The sequence below is a fragment of the Anolis carolinensis genome, chromosome 4, assembly GCF_035594765.1.
Source record: "Anolis carolinensis isolate JA03-04 chromosome 4, rAnoCar3.1.pri, whole genome shotgun sequence".
Classification (NCBI taxonomy): domain Eukaryota; kingdom Metazoa; phylum Chordata; class Lepidosauria; order Squamata; family Dactyloidae; genus Anolis; species Anolis carolinensis.
In genome coordinates this window covers 130150235-130169325 of record NC_085844.1, presented here as the reverse complement: position 1 = coordinate 130169325, position 19091 = coordinate 130150235, and the positions used below count along the sequence as shown (strand labels likewise).

The 19091-nt window shown below is 40.1% G+C and overlaps 2 protein-coding genes across 2 annotated transcripts; both read right to left on the bottom strand.

Moving 5' to 3' along the window:
- Positions 1–436: 436 nt before the first annotated feature.
- On the bottom strand, positions 437–4472 carry LOC100557188 (14 kDa phosphohistidine phosphatase). The gene is made up of 3 exons (XM_003225449.4): positions 4245–4472; positions 1992–2116; positions 437–778 (listed from the first exon to the last, which is right to left on the bottom strand). The coding sequence occupies exons 1-3, from the start codon at positions 4384–4386 to the stop codon at positions 686–688; spliced, it is 360 nt and encodes a 119-aa protein (XP_003225497.1). The 5' UTR covers positions 4387–4472; the 3' UTR covers positions 437–685.
- A 6405-nt stretch (positions 4473–10877) lies between these two features.
- On the bottom strand, positions 10878–18454 carry faslg (Fas ligand). The gene is made up of 4 exons (XM_008117827.3): positions 16935–18454; positions 16699–16744; positions 14722–14772; positions 10878–13292 (listed from the first exon to the last, which is right to left on the bottom strand). The coding sequence occupies exons 1-4, from the start codon at positions 17520–17522 to the stop codon at positions 12898–12900; spliced, it is 1080 nt and encodes a 359-aa protein (XP_008116034.2). The 5' UTR covers positions 17523–18454; the 3' UTR covers positions 10878–12897.
- Positions 18455–19091: the final 637 nt, after the last annotated feature.

The following is a 19091-nucleotide window of genomic DNA, read 5'->3' as shown; positions in this document are numbered from 1 at the left end:
CTGGCCCCAGAGCCATGAATTCATTTAGTCATGTATTCCTATGCTGCTTTTTAATCTATTTTGTACTATATTTCACCTTTTCCCTGTACTGAGTACTTTTTTACATTTTGGGAGAAGACCAGGGCACAGAAAATGCTGACTCATTCCACCTTTTCTCTAACCTCTATCATCTTCTCTATGCCATGGACCTGCCATTTCTTCCTTTTGCAACAAATATAACCAAAATAATCCTTTTTACTGTTCTTAACCTTTGCAGTCGTCCTCTTTGGTGATTTCCCCTTTCCATTGACTCTTCTTCCACTGTCTCATTATATCTCAACTCATCTGAAAGTCCTTTGAACATCCACCCTGGGTATTTTAGCCAGCTCCATCTTTAACAATAAATTATCTTTTCCTGATAAAATGTAGAAAATATTAAAGCTATTAGAATAAATCGTCATGATGCAATTCAGCATATTTATTAATGTTTGCTTCCCAACACAACTCCCATTCCAGTTTTTCTACTAAGTCGAAGAATATTTTACAAAACCTATTTTATGAACTGTGTATACACACATTCACATTCAAGTTTTTTATTTAGCATCAACACAATCACTCATACTTCCTGGGAGAATTAGAAATCAAGCCCATCTGTGTTAAAAGCAAAAGTAATTTGCTTTTGTACTTTACATTACAGAGCAGCAGTTCATTTCTTGTCATCTGACCAGGAGATCTGATAATCCTTATACGTTCTCTTCAGTATTTCTACAGTCACAGAATGATCAGCTTTACCATACCCCTGTAGGAAGGAAAAATATTTATTTTTTATTAGAGTACCACACTTTCTTTCTCTAATAAACTCAAGAGCATATTACATTAATTTCCTCTTTCCCATGCTGTTCTTAGAATGACTCTGTAAAGTGAGAGAAATTAATTGGGCCAAGCTTAACAAAAGTTACAGGGCAAAGTTCAGTTAATGAATTTCATGGTTCAGTGGACACTTCAACCTAGATCTTCCAAAATCGTAATCTATCATTCTGACCACTACACCATAAGAAGTCATGGATGAGGTTCTCATTAAAGTCTGTCCAAAGTCTCATAGAAACCATTTGCAATGTATTTTAGGGTCTGGAACAATGTGGTCCTCCAAACAATTTTGGTCTGCAACTCCCATCAGTCCTAAACAACACAGCCAACAGTGAAGAATGCTGGTATCTACAATCTGATAACTTTCGGAGGGTAGCATGACTCCTAACTCTGTTTTAATTAATAATGAGGATCATATCATAATTTGGATCAGAAAAGATAAAATGTCCACTCTATGTTAGACAAACAAGAAAATATCTACCAAAATAAGCTTAATGGGCACAAATCTGAATTAGAAATGGCAAGACCAAAAACCAGTTGCAGACCATTTCAACCTTCCCTGGCAGACACGAAGGGATTAACAAGTAATGCTCTTTGAACAAAGAATTACAAAGGAAATCTAGAAGTGGAAACAGCTGAGTTGAATTATATTCACAAATTCCAATCCATTTGCAGAGATATGAACAAAGATAATGACTTTATGTTACACTGCATATATTATTGAAAGAGCTCTCACTATGGCACATATAACAAAAGGAATCTTCTCATAGTCGCTACATACAGTGGTGAGTACCTTCAATATCACCTCTCATTCTTGGCGCAATTGCACCAATTCCTCAATCCATGTTTCCACAATCATACATCTTTGTAACCCTACTTTTCTGCACTTCTGCTGTCCCTTAATATTTTATTATGTTTTTATTTTGTGCCCAATTGCATGATTCCAGCATTTTTTAAAAAGGCAAATACAGCTAGCCCTCAATTATCACAAGGATACAGATATAGCTTACTCATGAAAGTGAAAAATTGCATGTATCTCCAGGAGTGTTGATGGAGCAGAGTGAGCTGGGACACCACAACTGTGTCTGCGAGGGGGTACTATAAAAAAATTAAACTCTTACGCATTGGAAATACAAAACACTTACTGTAGAAAGTCCAAATACACGTATTTTCTTGTCTTTGCTATTATGCTCTATTTTTCCTCCTCCAAGACATTTGCATACAAAGCCCAGCTTTTCCATTTCTGGACTAACTTTTTCAAATATATGATCTGCAAGGCAAAACAGAACTATCAGGCAGGATGCTTAATACGACTGAAGATTTTTGAAAGAATCTGTGATAAGCAAAAACACCTGATTTTGACAATAGTATCCATATAACTTATACAAACTGTTTTTAAAAATTACTGTGTTTCCATCCTGCCTTTTCAAAAAAGCACTCAAATATCACTAGAAACAAATTATTCAATACATAAACACTCAGAAAACTAATGTAGAAAACATCTAACAATACCACAAAGGGTAACAAAACACAAATAAGCAAAAAAGAAAAACAGAAAAAAATATAAATTCTGTTATCTAACACAGTGGTTTCCTGACGGGCTCCGCATGGCCTTCCCAGGGGCTCTGCAGTTACTCCAGGAAAATAAAATCAATAAAAATGAGATGAAATCAAATAAGTTATGTCTCAATGAAGGCCTACTGTTGCACTACAGCGCACTCTAGTTCTGTTGTGATGCAAATTGACTGATTTATTGAACTTCGGAAGAATGTTGATGTATGGCCATGTTTTGACAGTATCATGTGGATTGGTGATACAGTAGAGTCTCACTTATCCAAGCTAAACGGGCCGGCAGAAGCTTGGATAAGCGAATATCTTGGATAATAAGGAGGGATCAAGGAAAAGTCTATTAAACATCAAATTAGGTTATGATTTTACAAATTAAGCATCAAAACATCATGTTATACAACAAATTTGACAGAAAAGGTAGTTCAATATGCAGTAATGTTATGTTGTAATTACTGTATTTACAAATTTAGCACCAAAATATCACGATATATTGAAAACATTGACTACAAAAATGGCTTGGATTATCCAGAGGCTTGGATAAGCGAGGCTTGGATAAGTGAGACTCTACTGTAGTTGAGAATAAATTGAGATATTATGGTAAATTTCAAAGTTGTACAATTGGGTTGTATGTTTTTCAGGCTGTAACGTCAGGAGAGAATACTTCTGGAACATGGCCATACAGCCCGAAAAACATACAACAACACTGTGATCCCGGCCATGAAAGCCTTCGAGAACACAGTTGTACAATTGTTTAGATCTCTTTACATTCCCTTACTACCTTTCCCCTCTTCACCCCCCGCCCCAATTCTACTCCTAAACACCATTAACATGTAAGAAAGAGGGCAGGCCTAAGGGGTTCTGCGATACAAACTGATTCTGAAAAGGGCTCCGCGAGTCAAAAAGGTTGGTCTAACACAAACCCAACCCACCTTACTAAAAATATCACTACCTAGCAAAACTGTGTGTGCATGCATGTATACTATGTGTATGTATATGCATGTCTGTGTATATATGTGTGTGCATGCATGTTTATGTATATATGTGCATGTCTGTGTGTGCATATGTAAGTATGTCTGCATGTATGTGCATGTGTGCTGTGTGCATGCATGTAAATGTGTGCATGTAAATGTGTGTAGATATGTATGCATGTATATTATGTATATGTGTGCATGTATGTGTGTGCATTTTTGTGTATGTATGTGTGCATGTATCTGTATGTATGTGTATGTATATGCATGAGTGTACATGTGTGTGTGCATGTATACGTATGAGTGTATAAGTGTGTGTGTATGTGTGCATGCATGTATATGTGTATTATGTATATATGTTTGCATGTAAATATGTGCATGCATGTTTTTATGAGTGTATATATGTGCATGTATATGTGCATTCACATGTAAATGTGTGCATATGTGTATGCGTGTGAATGTATATGCATGCATGTGCATGTATATGTATGCATGTGTGTGTGCTGCTAGAACACAGCCATACTCCCTGGAAACCACAAAACACTCCTCTGTGTGTGTGTGTCTGTGTGCGCGCGCATGTAGGGGTGGAGCTGGGTTAAGAGTGAGTCTAGGTGAGTCTGCTCCATTTCCCCGTTTGAAGGATAATACCCCCATCCACACTTTTCCCGCTCATTTTGTCTGAGGCAAAATATCAAGTACCCGTTCTCTAGGCGAATGCCCGGATATTCTCCTCCCCTGAACATTGCCTCAGAAGCGGACTGTGTTCGGGGAGCAAGCAAGCGCTGGAGCCTGCGGAGCTCCCCCTACTGGCCGAGAAAGGGAACCCCGAAACGCGCCTCTTCCGAAGGCGGGCTCACTCACTGTGGAACTCGGCAGCCGCGGTTCCCCGCACAATGTCGCGGTGCTCTTCGCTGCCGCCGCGCTGCACCCGCAGCAGGATGTACTTGAAGGTCCCTTCGGCGTCTATCTCCACCTCCGGCACCGCGCTCAGATCCGCCGCCATGGCTTGGCCTCGCGGAGGACGCTTTAGGCTCGCCGCCTTCGTCGAACTCTGGGCTTCCAGGCGTTCTGGACTTCATCTCCCAGAAGCCTCAGCTCCCTCGCTCAATGAGCAGGAATCATGGGAGATGAAGTCCAAGATCCCTGAAAGGGAACCAGCCCAGGCGTCCCTGTTCGGCCTCCAAAATAAGATAAAGAATTCAAGGAAGGAACAGGAGTCGCTGCCTCGCGGATGAGCTGATTCGTCGTCGTCAGGGAACCCCAGCCTCCAAACAGGGTCCAAACTAGCGAGTAACTCCCATTCGAAGGGAAATGTAGTTGCCGAACTACTACAAGCTCACTACTACCAGTTGCCTAAATACAGACTTTAAGACACACACTCCCCAGGTGGGTGACATTAATCCAGGACTTTCCAAAATAAAATGGATGTGGGGTGCTGTATGGCCATGTCCCTGAAACATTCTCTCCTGACATTTCGCTCACATCTATGGCAGGCATCCTCAGAGGTTGTAAGGTCTGTTGGAAACTAGGCAAGTGGAGTTTATATATCTGTGGAAGGTCCAGGGTTGAGAAAGAAAGAGGCAAGTGTGAACATTGCAAATGTCCACCTTGATTAGCATTTAATGGCCTGGCGGCTTCCTGCCTGGAGGAATCCTTCGTTGGGCAGTGTTAGCTGGCCCTGATTGTTTCATGTCTAGAATTCCCCTGTTTTCAGAGTGTTGATCTTTATTTACTGTTCTGATTTTAGAGTTTTTAAATACTGGTAGCCAGGTTTTGTTAATTTTCATGGTTTCCTCCTTTCTGTTTAAATTGTCCACATGCTTGTGGATTTCCATGTCTGACTTATATGGTACTAACACATTGATATTTTGGTATTTTGAGGTAGTCCGGTTGTTGTTTTTTATGTGAGATGATTTGCATCCCAATCAAGAGATAAGAGCAAGGAATTATTATTATTAGGCACTTCAGTTCCTACTAACCATCATCATAGACAATCGCTCTGGCCGAGTATGATTGTCTTCCAAGGTTAGAGTCTTGGTGATGGCCTCGTAGGTGACTATAGAGGCCTATTCTAGATCTGCATGTGTATTTCACAATTGAGGACATCGATTTCCAGTTGGAAGATGGTCCCAACAATGATTGTAGATGGTCCATATTTCACAGGCGTAGAGTTGGAAGGACAAGAGCTTTATAAACAAGCATCTTGGTAACCCAACAAATTACTGCTACTACTGAGGCCACAATTTTTTTTTATGTTAATAGGGTAGCAAATCACATTTATCCTGGCTGCAATCTTTTTAGCTGCTATTTTGAAGTGGCTAATAAAAAACATTGGAAGAGTGTTGGGAACCAAGTGACAATTTTTGTACTGAAAAGTTGCTTTGCTAATTACAAGGACTTCATGTTCTGCCTCTGCAAAGTGGAGCAGCCACTACACTATTCTGAAATCCCTTGCAAACTGTTTTGGTTCCTTGCACAATCCTAGTCAATGGCCACACAAAATATTTTTATGCTTGAAGGTGAGAGCAAGGTATTAGCCCTCCCCTTCTCTAGAAGCCAGGAACTCTCTCCTCTCTGCTAAAATGCGTCATTTCTGGCCTTGAAAGCAACAAGCTAATGAAAAGAGCTAATGGAGAAAGTATTCACTAATTAAAAGAACAAAAGGCACAAAGAAAGTGTAAGATATTAATGACATGCATGATGTAATCTCACCTTTTGCACTTTTGACCAATTATGCTAGAAAATAATCCAGAAATTCCTTAAAGGGCATCTTGACATTACTTTATCTATAAAAGTAATTGCAACTGCGTCATTAATTGTTCCAGCTTTCCTGGCACCCACAGGCCCGTGTCTTTCTTTCCTATACTTTCTTCTTCTTTGTATTTTATTTATTTTTCCAAAATAAACCTTTTCTTCTGAGATAAAAAATGGTTGACCATTTACCTGTTTAGGTTCAAAAGCTGCACCTTTGAGAGGTTGATGTGACAAAGGTGATCCTCTTTTGCCCCAATTAGGACCAATACTTTCTGCACCATTCAGACAGTTGCTAGTATCATATTATACCCACCAGATTGTTCTGAGGCAGTGGTTCTCAACCTGTGGGTCCCCAGGTATTTTGGCCCACAACTCCCAGAAATCCCAGCCAGTTTACCAGCTGTTGGGATTTGTGGGAGATGAAGGCCAAAACATCTGGGGACCCAGAGGTTGAGAACCACAGTTTTTTTGGTTTTTTGATTCATTAACATATACATACATTTGCTAGTGTTTGTTTTATACAGTGCAATACTTTCAGTTATTAGTCTTCCATAATAATTTCTCAGATAATATATTTGTATTAAGGGATCACAGTGTTCTATTTGAATAATACATATAAAGATATTATAGGCTCCAAATTAATATCCGTTTTGTCCTTGTCTACGGTCTTATAGCTTCCCCCATGTATATTTTTAGACTAATTTTTCATTGAGATGTTGGATCATTGGTTGCCATTCATTAACAAAGTACTCTAAAGGCTCTCCTCTTAAGAGAACCACTGTTCTAAGATGTTCCATAAGAAGGTATCTAGAGCCTGCTTGTGAAACACTTCCCTGCCACACCTTATGCAAGATTACTGTCAGAGAAGGGTGGGATGGCTATTTAGTTGCTGGGGAGGGTATTCGGTGTTATTTCCAGGTGGAAATACAGTGATCCTCAGGTTACTCATTTGAGATTGGGAAGGAAACCGTTATTGTTTCCTCCCAGTTGCAGAATGTTGCCCAGGTGCCCCATAGCTGACTATTGAACTATACACACTAAGAAGCAGCCCACTACAACTGGGTATGTATGTAAATGCAGGATCTTAGCCCCCAAGAGTTTATACATGTGATATTTATTGTAGCAACCAACTTGATTGAAACACTAAATTTTACAGTGAGGAAAAGAGCAATTGCCATTTGTTGTATCACTGTCTATTTATAATCCTCTCACAATTCCGCCCCCCCCCCCCATTTCTTTCAACTTTTATTTTCCAGAGAAGATCTGGTGAAGAGTGACAGACAGAATAGTTGCACAATGTTTTCTAACTAGTAGCACTAGTTATCTGTTTGTCTGTCATGAAAATAGTTTTTCATATCAGTGCAAAATGTTTGCATAACAGTTTAATAGTTGTGTAAAAGAGTATAATTCATTGTATTGTCAAAGACTTTCATGGCCAGAATCACTGGGGTGTTATGTGGTTTCCAGGCTGTATGCCCATGTTATAGTAGCATTTTCTCTCTGAAGATGCCAATCACAAATGCAGGTGAAATGTCAGGAGAAATTGCTACTAGAATGCTGGATCTTAGCCCCCAAGAGCTTATACATGAGACATTGGTAGTTGTAATCACCTTGGATCCAAACGAAGACACAGGATATCCTTTAGATCAGTGGTTCTCAACCTGCGGTCCCCAGATGTTTTTGGCCTAGAACTCCCAGAAATCGCAGCCAGTTTACCAGCTATTAGGATTTCTGGAAGTTGGAAGGCCAAAAACATATAAATCTAATCCATGCCTAGTTCTTTGTTGTGATGTAAGCTTTCAGTCTTTGGGAATGTTTTAATTGCTCAATTTGCAAACATATTCTTCATGATTTCAAAGAAGTGGATTTCACCTGTTTTTTCTATAGCTTTCAGACCCCTGTGTGGGCAGAGTTTGGAGAACCAGATGTGGGAGTTCTGAAACAACCTTACTTTCATTTGATATGGACAAAAATATTAAATGCAAATATTTTGGATGTGTTCTATTCTGTAAGGTAAAGGTAAAGGTTTTCCCCTGACATTAAGTCTAGTCATGTCCGACTCTGGGGGTTGGGGCTCATCTTCATTTCTAAGATGAAGGGCCGATGTTGTCTGTAGACACCTCCAAGGTCATGTGGCTGACAGGACTGCATGGAGCACAGTTACCTTCCTGCTGGGGCGAGAAGGTAACTATTAGGTAATTGGAAGGTAACAGGTAACTGGAAGGTAATTAATTGATCTGTTCACATTTGAATGTTTTTGAACTGCTAGGTTGTCAGAAGCTGGGGCTAACAATGGGAGCTCACCCACTCCCCAGATTTGAACCATTGACCTTTTAGTCAGCAAGTTCAGCAGCTCAGCGGTTTAGCCTGCTGCGCCATTGGGGGCTCTGTCCTATTCTGTAGAACCCAGTTAACCCTAACTAATAAACCCTAGCCGTAACCCAAGCTCTATCCTGGCCTCAACCCTAATTCTAACCCCAATTCTAATCCTAATCCAAGCCTCAAACCCAACCCTGTTGGTAAACTGAACCCTAACCCCCAATCGTACACTTATCCATAAACTCATCCTAAATGGATATGCAAAGGATAAAATTTGATATCTTTGATTTTTCTAAGGATAAATCATGATTTTTATCTCTATTTCAGGTGTTGGTGGCCTAAGACTACCAGTTGAGTCATTAAGGTTCTAAGATTCCTTACTTTGGGTTGAAATTGAAGACAATTTCATATTACTTTACTGTCATTATCTGATTTCATAAACCTTATGTTTAGTGCCTGAAATGGGCATATTCATCATGTTAGTTATACTTACAATGACTTTTGTACTAATATGCATAGTCCACGCATGAAAACAGAAACTCTTTGCCACACTATTTGAGCATAACAGGATATGTTTGATGTGGCAGTTTCCTATTAATAGGTGTCAAACCTGTGTCACAAACCACAGGGCTCCCTTCTGTTCTGCTGCAAAGCCCTTGACGTAATTTTTCTGAGTGTGAGACATTTTTTCTACAATGTGACACTTTAGGCATAATTATTTAGCTCAATTAGTCATAGTGTCAGCAGATTAATCTCCTCTGGTAAATCTGTCTTTTATAAGCAAAGAGACAGGCACTTGGTATCTGCTTGTCTGGAAGTAGGTTGGACCTGAATTTGTATTTCTTGCTTACCCTATCAAATGCGAGCTGTTAAGGTGTCTCCTAACCATCGGGCTAGAGCAGGCCTGTACAACCTGTGGCCCTCCAGATGTTTGGGACGCCAACTCCCAGAAACCCTAGCCAGCTTGTCCAATGGTCAGGAATTCAGGGAGCTGAAGTCCAAAACATCTGGAAAGGCACTGGTTGTTAAGGCCTGCTCTAGAATATTCTGCGGTGTGCCTTACCATGTGCTAACTAAGTTTTTACAAAGGGCTTGAGACTCCTGCTATCTAAAACAAACATGTAGGAAATGCATTGCAGCAATGCCTTTTCAGGTGAACATGCTATGTGGTCCCCTCTGTGTACTTTGGACCTTCCTATCCAGATCAAATGGCCGTAGAATGCAATTAAAACATCAAACATCTCCTCAGGAGAAGGTTAAATTGCCTCTGCGTCTGTCTCTGTCTCGGTTCTATGTGTATATGGGCATTGAATGTTTGCCCTATATATGTATATAATGTGATCCGCCCTGAGTCCCCTTCGGGGTGAGAAGGGTGGAATATAAATACTGTAAATTAATTAATTAATTAATTAATTTTTGAAAATTTGACAACATATGATCCATATCAGGGAGGGAGGACTCCATGTTAAGGATCCTGTTCACACCTCCACACCAGCAATTTACTGCTAAAAAGCAATTAACTCAGATGACAAGTATATGTATGAACATTTTTTCTTCAAGCCTGGTTTTCAGGGCAGTATAAGGCAGTGTGATGAAACAACAAAGAAAACAAAGGTCGTTGATACTAGATCCGAGTTTTTAGTCCATGATGCTATTCCCTGCACTCACTTTCTCCTTGGAATGAGATGTAATTTTTAAAACAAAGAGCAATAGATTTATGACCTGAATATGTGCAACACGTTAACGCTAAAATTATGCGATTTTGTACATCAAAAATTGCCACATCAGAAAGCACGTTAGGAGTTTTCAGTCATAGTGGTATTTCCCCTATAAAAAAAGCATGAAATGATTGTACTGAGATTAAATGATGTTCACCACACCACCGCCAAAGTTTATATATTAATAAGTCGACAAGCTTGAATGTTTAATGCACAAAACCTCCCAAATTCAGAGGTTTTGGCCGAGGTCAATGCCAAAATTAAGCTCTCAAAGTTTTATCGAAGACCCTTCTCCACTGCCATATAAAATTCAGATTATCTGATTTGAACTGTATTATATGGCGGTGTTGGCTCGTATAATCCAGTTCAAGGCAGATAATATGGATTATCTGCTTTGATATTCTGGATTATATGGCAGTGTAGAAGGGGCCTAATTCAGTTCTGGGTGGCAAGAGAAGACACTTGATTTCTGTGAAGAAAACACAAATTTCCACATTTTTAATCCACATCCCTATTTTTAATTCATATAACAGGGCAACAATTATTCATGGTTTTGCAGCATTTCAAATTAGAGTTCTGCGACAGACAATTGACCAAGAACCTCGTCTTCTGAGAAAACCAAACCTATATTTTCCGCTCCCAAGCGAGAGCACAGCAAGACAAATGTCATGTTGTGGTCACAAACTGGCCGATCTCAGATACGTTTCAGAGAAATGACATATATTACTTTAAACAAGCACGATGTTGGTTGCCGCCGATTGGAGTGTGCAGAACCTCGTGGGCCATAATTTCAATAGTTCTCAGTTAATATGTCAGCCTCACAAAGGTATTCTTTAGGTAGAGCAAATCAACCTTTCTTCAATTTCAGAACATGCACTCTGAATCTTTATCAGTGGCTTCAGTTCTCATAGACATGTTTTACAGGAGTTCGTTCATCATTTAAGCTCATGTGAGTTTTAACTCTGGAGCAATTATCACAGATGCCATCACAAATGGGTGAGATCAGACACCCATATAATACTAATTTTTCCTTACTTTCACTTTTCCCCCCACCATTCCAGTCATTTACTAAATCCTTCTCAATTCCAAATCATCTTCTGGCTTTCACAAGCAATCACGATCTTAAAACACAACACATGAACACACAAAGATATCATTTTAAACAGGTAGCCTTTCATATTTGGGTACTGATTTTAGGAAAGTATAAAATAATAATTTTTAAAAGGCCCAGATAATTAAAGATGTTTTTGTAGGGGTGTGAGAAATAGAATAGAATCTATTCTGTTTTAGTTTCAGATTTTGAGTGACCCTACTCCCTGTTCTGTTTTTGAGAAAATTCTTCCCGAAAGGGAAGTGTAACTTGGGGTTCTGAATTACAATTCTCCCAGAAGCTTTCCGAAAACAGATCGGGGGGGGGGGGGAACGGGACACATAAAAACAGAACGGATTCACACACCCCTCATTTTTGTGTACACAATATATCAATATTAACAAAAAAATGTAATGCACAGTATTATCCCTGTTCCTAGATCCATTGTCCTTACATGTATGAGCCTTTTAATTAATCAAGTAATGATTTAAAAACTCAATTCCAGGGAGATTTGCTGTTGAAACCCCTTCCCTTTAAAAGCTTTTTGAAATTCCCTTTTTTAATTGGTGTTGTAGATCAGCCTGAGACTGATGGGTTCACTGATGTTTTAGAGAGAATTGTGGGATTGCCTGTGGAATTTCCGGGGGCATGGAGTGATGAAGATTTAAGTCAAGGGAATGATGCTTCCTTCAGTGAGAAAGCTAACTGGGAAAGTGCAGGCCTTCAAGGTTAGTCTAAGCAGCCAAACACATTATATAAGGAAGAGTCGAGCAGAGAAGTGATACACTAGGCTCCCAGGAAAAGCACCTGGAGATATGGAAATCAACACAGACCTTTGTTTACAGATTAGAGCAGGCAATAAGCATTGCAGGGCAAAGCATTTGTGTGGGAAAGTTAGAGATTTCAGAGGAGACGAAATGCTTTCATGGGTGGCTTTTAATTGGCAAGCTGTTTACTTTCAAGTCAGTTCAGGCAACGTAGCATTTGAAGTAGGAAGTTAGGCCTGAGTTCCTGGTCTATGTTTCAAGTCAAGCGTTTGCTTTTGGGATTCAAGTACTTTGGGAGTTTCTATGTTCCTGTATGTATGTATGTTTATTCATGATCAAGTTTTTCTAAGGATACCTTTTGCTTGTGGACTTAAGCTGTTCTTGTGATTTTTGGCTATTCCTAGACTATTATCTTTGAATCTGTTTGAGACATTTGGGCTCCTGTTGGATTATTGCTTATTGCTAAAAGCTTTTTGGATATACTTCTTCTCTATTCCTGAACTTTTCCTATATTTTTGATATATTTTACAATAAACTGTTTGTTTATATTCTGAACTCTTGCGTGGTGCTGTGATCATAGGGGTTTCCAGGCCTGGGGTGCAACAATTTGTATATTTTCAGTTTAGTTGCTATTGATGCTCCTTCCCAAAGGTGAACATTTTCTGAAGTTGGGTGTGGTGTTATCAGCAAAGGCAGTACAGGTATTCATGTTAAAATCTTTGGGAACCTGCTTTTATTATCTCAGTAAATTATAAAAAGATGGCTACCATAAAAGCAACATTTGTTGTGTGTGACATTCCAAGGTCAGCTGTCTTGTATCGTACTCATGTTGTTCACATTTCTCACATTGATAAATATTTCTTTTTCTAAAGCATATATAAGCCAAAGAAGGTTTTTGATTCTTCAGAATTGACCAGCAGGACATCAGAGACATTAACATGCAAGCTGTCCTGCCGGGAAAGGTTGAACAGGGCGCCTAGGTAGCTACTTTTGCCCCACATGTGTGTTGCTCGACAGTAGCTCATCTTTCTGTCTTCCATCAATAGCTGTATGCCAGGATAAGATGGATTTCTCTTAAACACAACATGGTAAAGAGGCTTGGTCGTGCAGGCTTGGCCCCGGAAGAACACTTTGGAGTACACAAAGTAGACACCAGCTTCAGCAATCATTAGCCCTCTGTTTTCATAGCGGACTCCAGAGATAAAGGCATGCCCATAGGTACTTTCCCACTCCAGCGGAAGGGAATCCTGGTTAGCTTTGCCTAGAAACATTAAATGACATTGTGAAAAAAGACAGCAAAAAGGAGAACATTTCACCCAGTTGCAAGATGCTCTAAAGCAGTGGTTCCGAACCTTTTTTTGACCAGGGACCACTTGATCAGGGAACGCTGACCAGGGACCACTCTCCCACAATAGTACCAAAAGGGTTATGAATCAGGTTTTGGTCAACTTTAGATTCGGTTTGGCTATTTGGAGTGCTGATTCAGAAAATTGTGTAGACCATATCAGCAGCTCTAGTTTCTGATATAGAACATATGCCATCCAGTAGTTGTCATCTGCTCAGCGACAGAAAACTATATTTCATAATCTAGAGCTGATGTGGTCTATTCAATGCAATTATCTGGATCAGCACCTCAAATAACCCCAGGAACAGGCCTAAAAATGAAGACAAAGGGAAAAAATGGGATTGCACTATGCTATCTGTAGTTGTAACAGTGAGGTCGTGGACCATATTTTAGTTCTTGCAGACCACAGATTAGGAACCACTGCCCTAAAGTTTCCAGGATAGTTACTGATATCTAATCTACAGAAATCTAATCTACAAGAACCAGATCTTGGAAAAATAATTTGAAGAGATTACAGTGCCTATAATCCCACAGCCACCAGCCATTTTGTATGGTGGTGATTCTGGGAATTATAAGATAATTCCCAGAATTATCTTAAGATAAAGGTAAAGATTTCCCCTGACGTTAAGTCCAGTCATGTCTGACTCTGGGGGTTGGTGCTCATCTCCATTTCTAAGCCGAAGAGCCGGCGTTGTCCGTAGACACCTCTAAGGTCATGTGGCTGGCATGACTGCATGGAGTGCCGTTACCTTCCCACTGGAACGGTACCTATTGATCTACTCACATTGGCATGTTTTTGAACTGCTAGGTTGGCAGGAGCTGGAGCTAACAGCAGGCGCTCACTCCGCTCCCGGGATTTGAACCTGGGACCTTTTGGTCTCCAGCTCAGTGCTTTAACACACTTCGCCACCAGGACTCCTTATAGAACATAAACCTACCATAATTCCAAATTCTGGTCAGCTTTCAATCTCTCTTTGAAAAATTCACATTTGAATAGTCAGTGTGGGTCAAGCTGATTTTTGTTAGATCTTATAACCTCTGAAGTGGTTCTCAAATCTGCAAGGCACACATGGATTCTGGTCCATGTGTAAACCTACACATCTCACTTTTCCTGGTGTGCGTGGAGAAAGAATAATTGCCAAACAGACTTCGTGAATGGAATGAGAAATGGCAGCCCTATGTTCTGCATCCTGAATAAATGGTAGCTTGCAGTATTTTCCTCATTCAGCACAATAGTGAGAATCACAACATTATGAAGGGGCCCAGAAGGGCCCTCTCCAACTATTTAAAACATCAGTCTAGCCAGCAGTTTTGTCTGCAGAATTATTATTATTTTTCTGCCCACCTGTTAAGTGTGCTCTGCTCTTGAATTTCAGGTCTGCTGTTCCATTCAGAACTATATTACAGTAGAGAGGAAAGAAAGTAATTTAAGATAGTATTGTTTGATAGGAGCTGCCATAGTTCAGGGTGATAAATGATAAAGAAAATTGAATGTTGATCATATTTGTTCTTCACAGATGCAGTCCAGTCTTTTAATGTTAAGCAAAAATTTGACACAAAATTGGCAAGAGTGATTAGAAGAACAGTCAGGAATATAACATTGTAGGTAAACAGAGGATACAAGGACAGAGGTAATAACCCTGTAAATTCTTTGTTGTATGTATTTGGTCCTTCCCAACCATATTGTATGTGCATCTAATGAAGTAGGGTGATTATATCCTTAAAGTAACGTGGGAGAATCCTTACGACGTGTTCTTCTAGACCACTGGTTCTCAACCTGTGGGTCCCCAGATGTTTTGGTTTTCAACTCCCTGGTAAACTGGCTGGGATTTCTGGGAGTTGTAGGCCAAAATATCTGGGTGGAGAACTGACGTTCTAGACCATTGGTCCTCCAGGTGTTTTGTAATTCAGCTCCCAAAATTCCTAACAGCTGGTAAGCTGGCTGGGATTTCTGGGAGCTGAAATCCACTGGGAACCACTCTTCCAGATCCTGAAAGAGATCCCAGATAGCATTGTTTTCAGGTGTATACTTCCTCGCCCTTTGTCTTTGCTCTACCAGCTGAGTGTCCCCCTCATCCATTTAATGACCTGGAAAAGCAGCAGGTGAATAGGAAACATGTTATGTTCCTGCAACTGGATGCATTGTGTGCATCCATGTACAGGAAACCAGCTGGGCTTTGCCAGGGTAACTCTCATTTTCCCAGTGAGAACCCTAATGCTTAATTAAATATTGCTAAAGTGCTGACTTTAACTCCCGAACTATTACCCATTTGGATAAACCCTGAGGAAAGGCATGGCTTTCAAAAGACAAATGCCACCAGGAGGATCCCAGGCACCATGTTCCTCATAGCCACCCTTAAATTACCTAGGGACAAATACCACAAATTTTGGGCAATTGCCTTTTCAAGTTAACATCAATTGGTGGTGGATGCTGTTCACATCCACCACCAATTACCTGTTTTACAAGTGAACATAGAGAAATCATATACCGCACTAAAACAACATATTGAATAACAGATTTGATGAAATCAGGAAACAACTGTTATACAAAAAAAGGAACTCTTCACTCTCTTACTTTTCAAACAATTCAGAATCAAGGCAATCTACAAAATGTAGCACAGATGTCCTTAAAAATGGCATTTACTGTATATACCCGAGTATAAGCCTAGTTTTTCAGACGTTTTTTAGGGCTGAAAAAGCTCCCCTCGGCTTATACTCGACTGAGGGTCCTGACCGGCTTCTATTCAGGTTGGCTTATACTTGAGTATATAGGTATTCAGAGTTGGACAGTCTTATCTTATTAAAGTCTTATTATTATCTTAAATTACAGTTTTATATAAATATTCAAAAACATTTAACCTACTGATGCCTCAATGCAATTTTATTAATATCTATTTTTATTTTTGAAAGTTACCAGTAGCTGCTGCATTTCCCACCCTCGGCTTATACTTGAGTCAATAAGTTTTCCCAGTTTTTGTGGTAAAATTAGGTGCCTTGGCTTATATTCGGGTCGGCTTATACTCAAGTATATACGGTAACCCATTTTAACTGTTTGGAACATAAATTTTTAAATTAAAATGATATAAAAACCATTATGTGCCATACAGCAGAACTCAAGACAAAAAGATATGTGGTCAAGCACTCTCTTTCACACAAAGATTTTTTTCGCAGAGGGAAGACCAACATGCACAGGACATATAAGTACTTTGGGCAAAATAATATGGTGTGAATACATGGAAAGGAGCTCAGGCACATTGTCACCATCATAGGATCTTTTTTGAATTCCTTTCATCTCTCACAATCCAGAACAAGAAGGTCTTACCTTTTACCTTTTCAGGAGACCGAAGCATCTCTCCAGAGATGGGAAGCTGCCAAGGTAAGAGACAGACATTCAAACAGAGTAACAAAAGCACCCCATACCATTTTAAATTAGAAGCATGGTTCTCACAAGATACAAATCGGGGCAGATCTCTGTAACATTGGAGGCCAGCCTTTACTTCTCCAAGGAAGCAGGCACTACCTCCTGGCTTCCTTGCTTTTACTAAATAGATAAGTTACCTCTTTCAGTGCTTTTAGTTCCAGTTGCAGGTGGGAGACCTGAAATATTGCTAACCCAGCTCCACTGAGGGCCAGAAGAGTCATTAAAAACACCACCAGAAAACAGAGGCATGTACCATCTCTGGTGTTCTGCTTATTCCTTTTCCTCTCTGGCGCAGGGGGTGAAGGGAAAATGTCCTGGCGAGGCAGGATCCCATTGAGGAACAGTCCTGATGGGGCATAATCCGAACTAGAAACTGCACTACTGCTTGTCCAGAAAACCTGAGGATACATGCATTGCTGGTTCTGATGCATGGCAGGAAGACTCTTAAATCGGAGGGGCTTGTTTCTGGATGCTATTCTCTCCTGGTGGGACAAGCTCAGATGCTGCATCAGAGAACGCCCGTCTTCCTGTGCTGCACCCCACACCGCACCTGCACCCACTGCACGGAAAAGCCTTTGGGTTGACACAAAAAACCTCAGAGCTTCCACCCACTGCTCTGATGCAAAATGATTGAACTGTGCTTGCAGAGAGCAAGGACTGTGACTGAGCTCCAAAAGTAGCATGCAAAACATACCCAAGTAAGTTGCACACATGTGGAGACACATTCCATAATCCTATGAATACATTGGGGGAGACCCTAAAATTCAGATCTGAGACTCTCTTCCCACTAAAACAAAAAACAAAAAATATGCTTGTCTGTCTCCAGAATATGATAGTATCAGAATGTGCCCTAGTGGTTTGATCTTGCTGCTATCCCTGTGTCAATCTTTCTTTCATTTCCTTCTGTTTTATGAACCTATTCTTTCTCAATCATTGGATATCTCATAGGGGGTGTGGATGACTTCAAAAACCTGCTTTGTTCAACTTAACGAAATTTGTGTGAACCCTGTTTTGATTCTAAAGTGTCTTGAAAAAGTTGTAAATGTTCCGAGTTGAATAGATCCTGGTTTCAAAAAAATTGTTAGTTTTTTGTTATGTTATTCGCTCATTTGTGCCAATGGAGACACTAATGGGGCGCCTCCCTCCCTCAGTTTTAGGGCTATTGGGAGGAAACTGGCAACAATTGTAGCACACATTTACTACCACTCTAAGCCTCCCCAATTTTCAGAATGTTTTGCTCATCCACTGATTTTTAGGATATTTTTTTATTTTTTTTACAAACAACTTTTTTAAAAAAAACTACAAGACTCATCCCTTCAAATTTTTCTACGATGACGCAACATAACCAGAGAATCATTTCCCCCAAGTTTTAGAAAGATTCGCATATCCACTCATTTTTAGGGAAATTTTAAAACTTTGCCCAGTTAAAAACCAGAAGAGGTATCCCCGTGGAATTTATCCTCAGTAACAGAAGAGGAGCAGGGCATCATTCCTGCCATCTTTCAAAAGATCCACTCATTCACTGATTTTTAGGATTTTTAAATAAAAGTATTACAAATAAAACAATTGTAATAGAATAATAAAACAATAAAAAAGGAAAATCCCAAAATGAATCCTAGACAGATCCCCCCTCCCCCCCACACACACGTAAAAAAAAAAAAAAAAACCTAAAAGAATCCTAAGCCTGGCTGTGTCAATCCTAAAAGGAATGTCTTGCAACAAAAGCCTTCCTTTATGGACAATTTAAGCTATTTGTTCACTGCTGCCTGCCCTGCTAGTCTCCTGTCTTCCATCTCGTGCTCACAATGGTGGTCAAGCCCTTGTGGCTGCTGTATTTATTGGAATTTTCTTGCACTGAAAGAATAAGTTGAATAACTGGGACTTACGAGAGTTTCAAAACTCTTACAAAAACTGTGTAACTAGACGTTTTCATTTATTTGTATGGGAGGGCGGCACTGTGCTGTCTTCGTAAGGCAGGTCGTAAGTTCAGATTTAACAAAACTTACAGCTTACAACCCGCCTCTGGGTTTTTGCACAGCCCTGGTGGCAAAGTGTGTTAAAGCACTGAGCTGCTGAACTTGCAGACCGAAAGGTCCCAGGTTCAAATCTCGGGAGCGGAGTGAGCGCCCGCTGTTGCTCCAGCTTCTGCCAACCTAGCAGTTCGAAAACATGCCAATGTGAGTAGATCAATAAGTACCGCTCTGGTGGGAAGGTAACGGAGCTCCATGCAGTCATGCCAGCCACATGACCTTGGAGGTGTCTACGGACAACACTGGCTCTTCGGCTTAGAAATG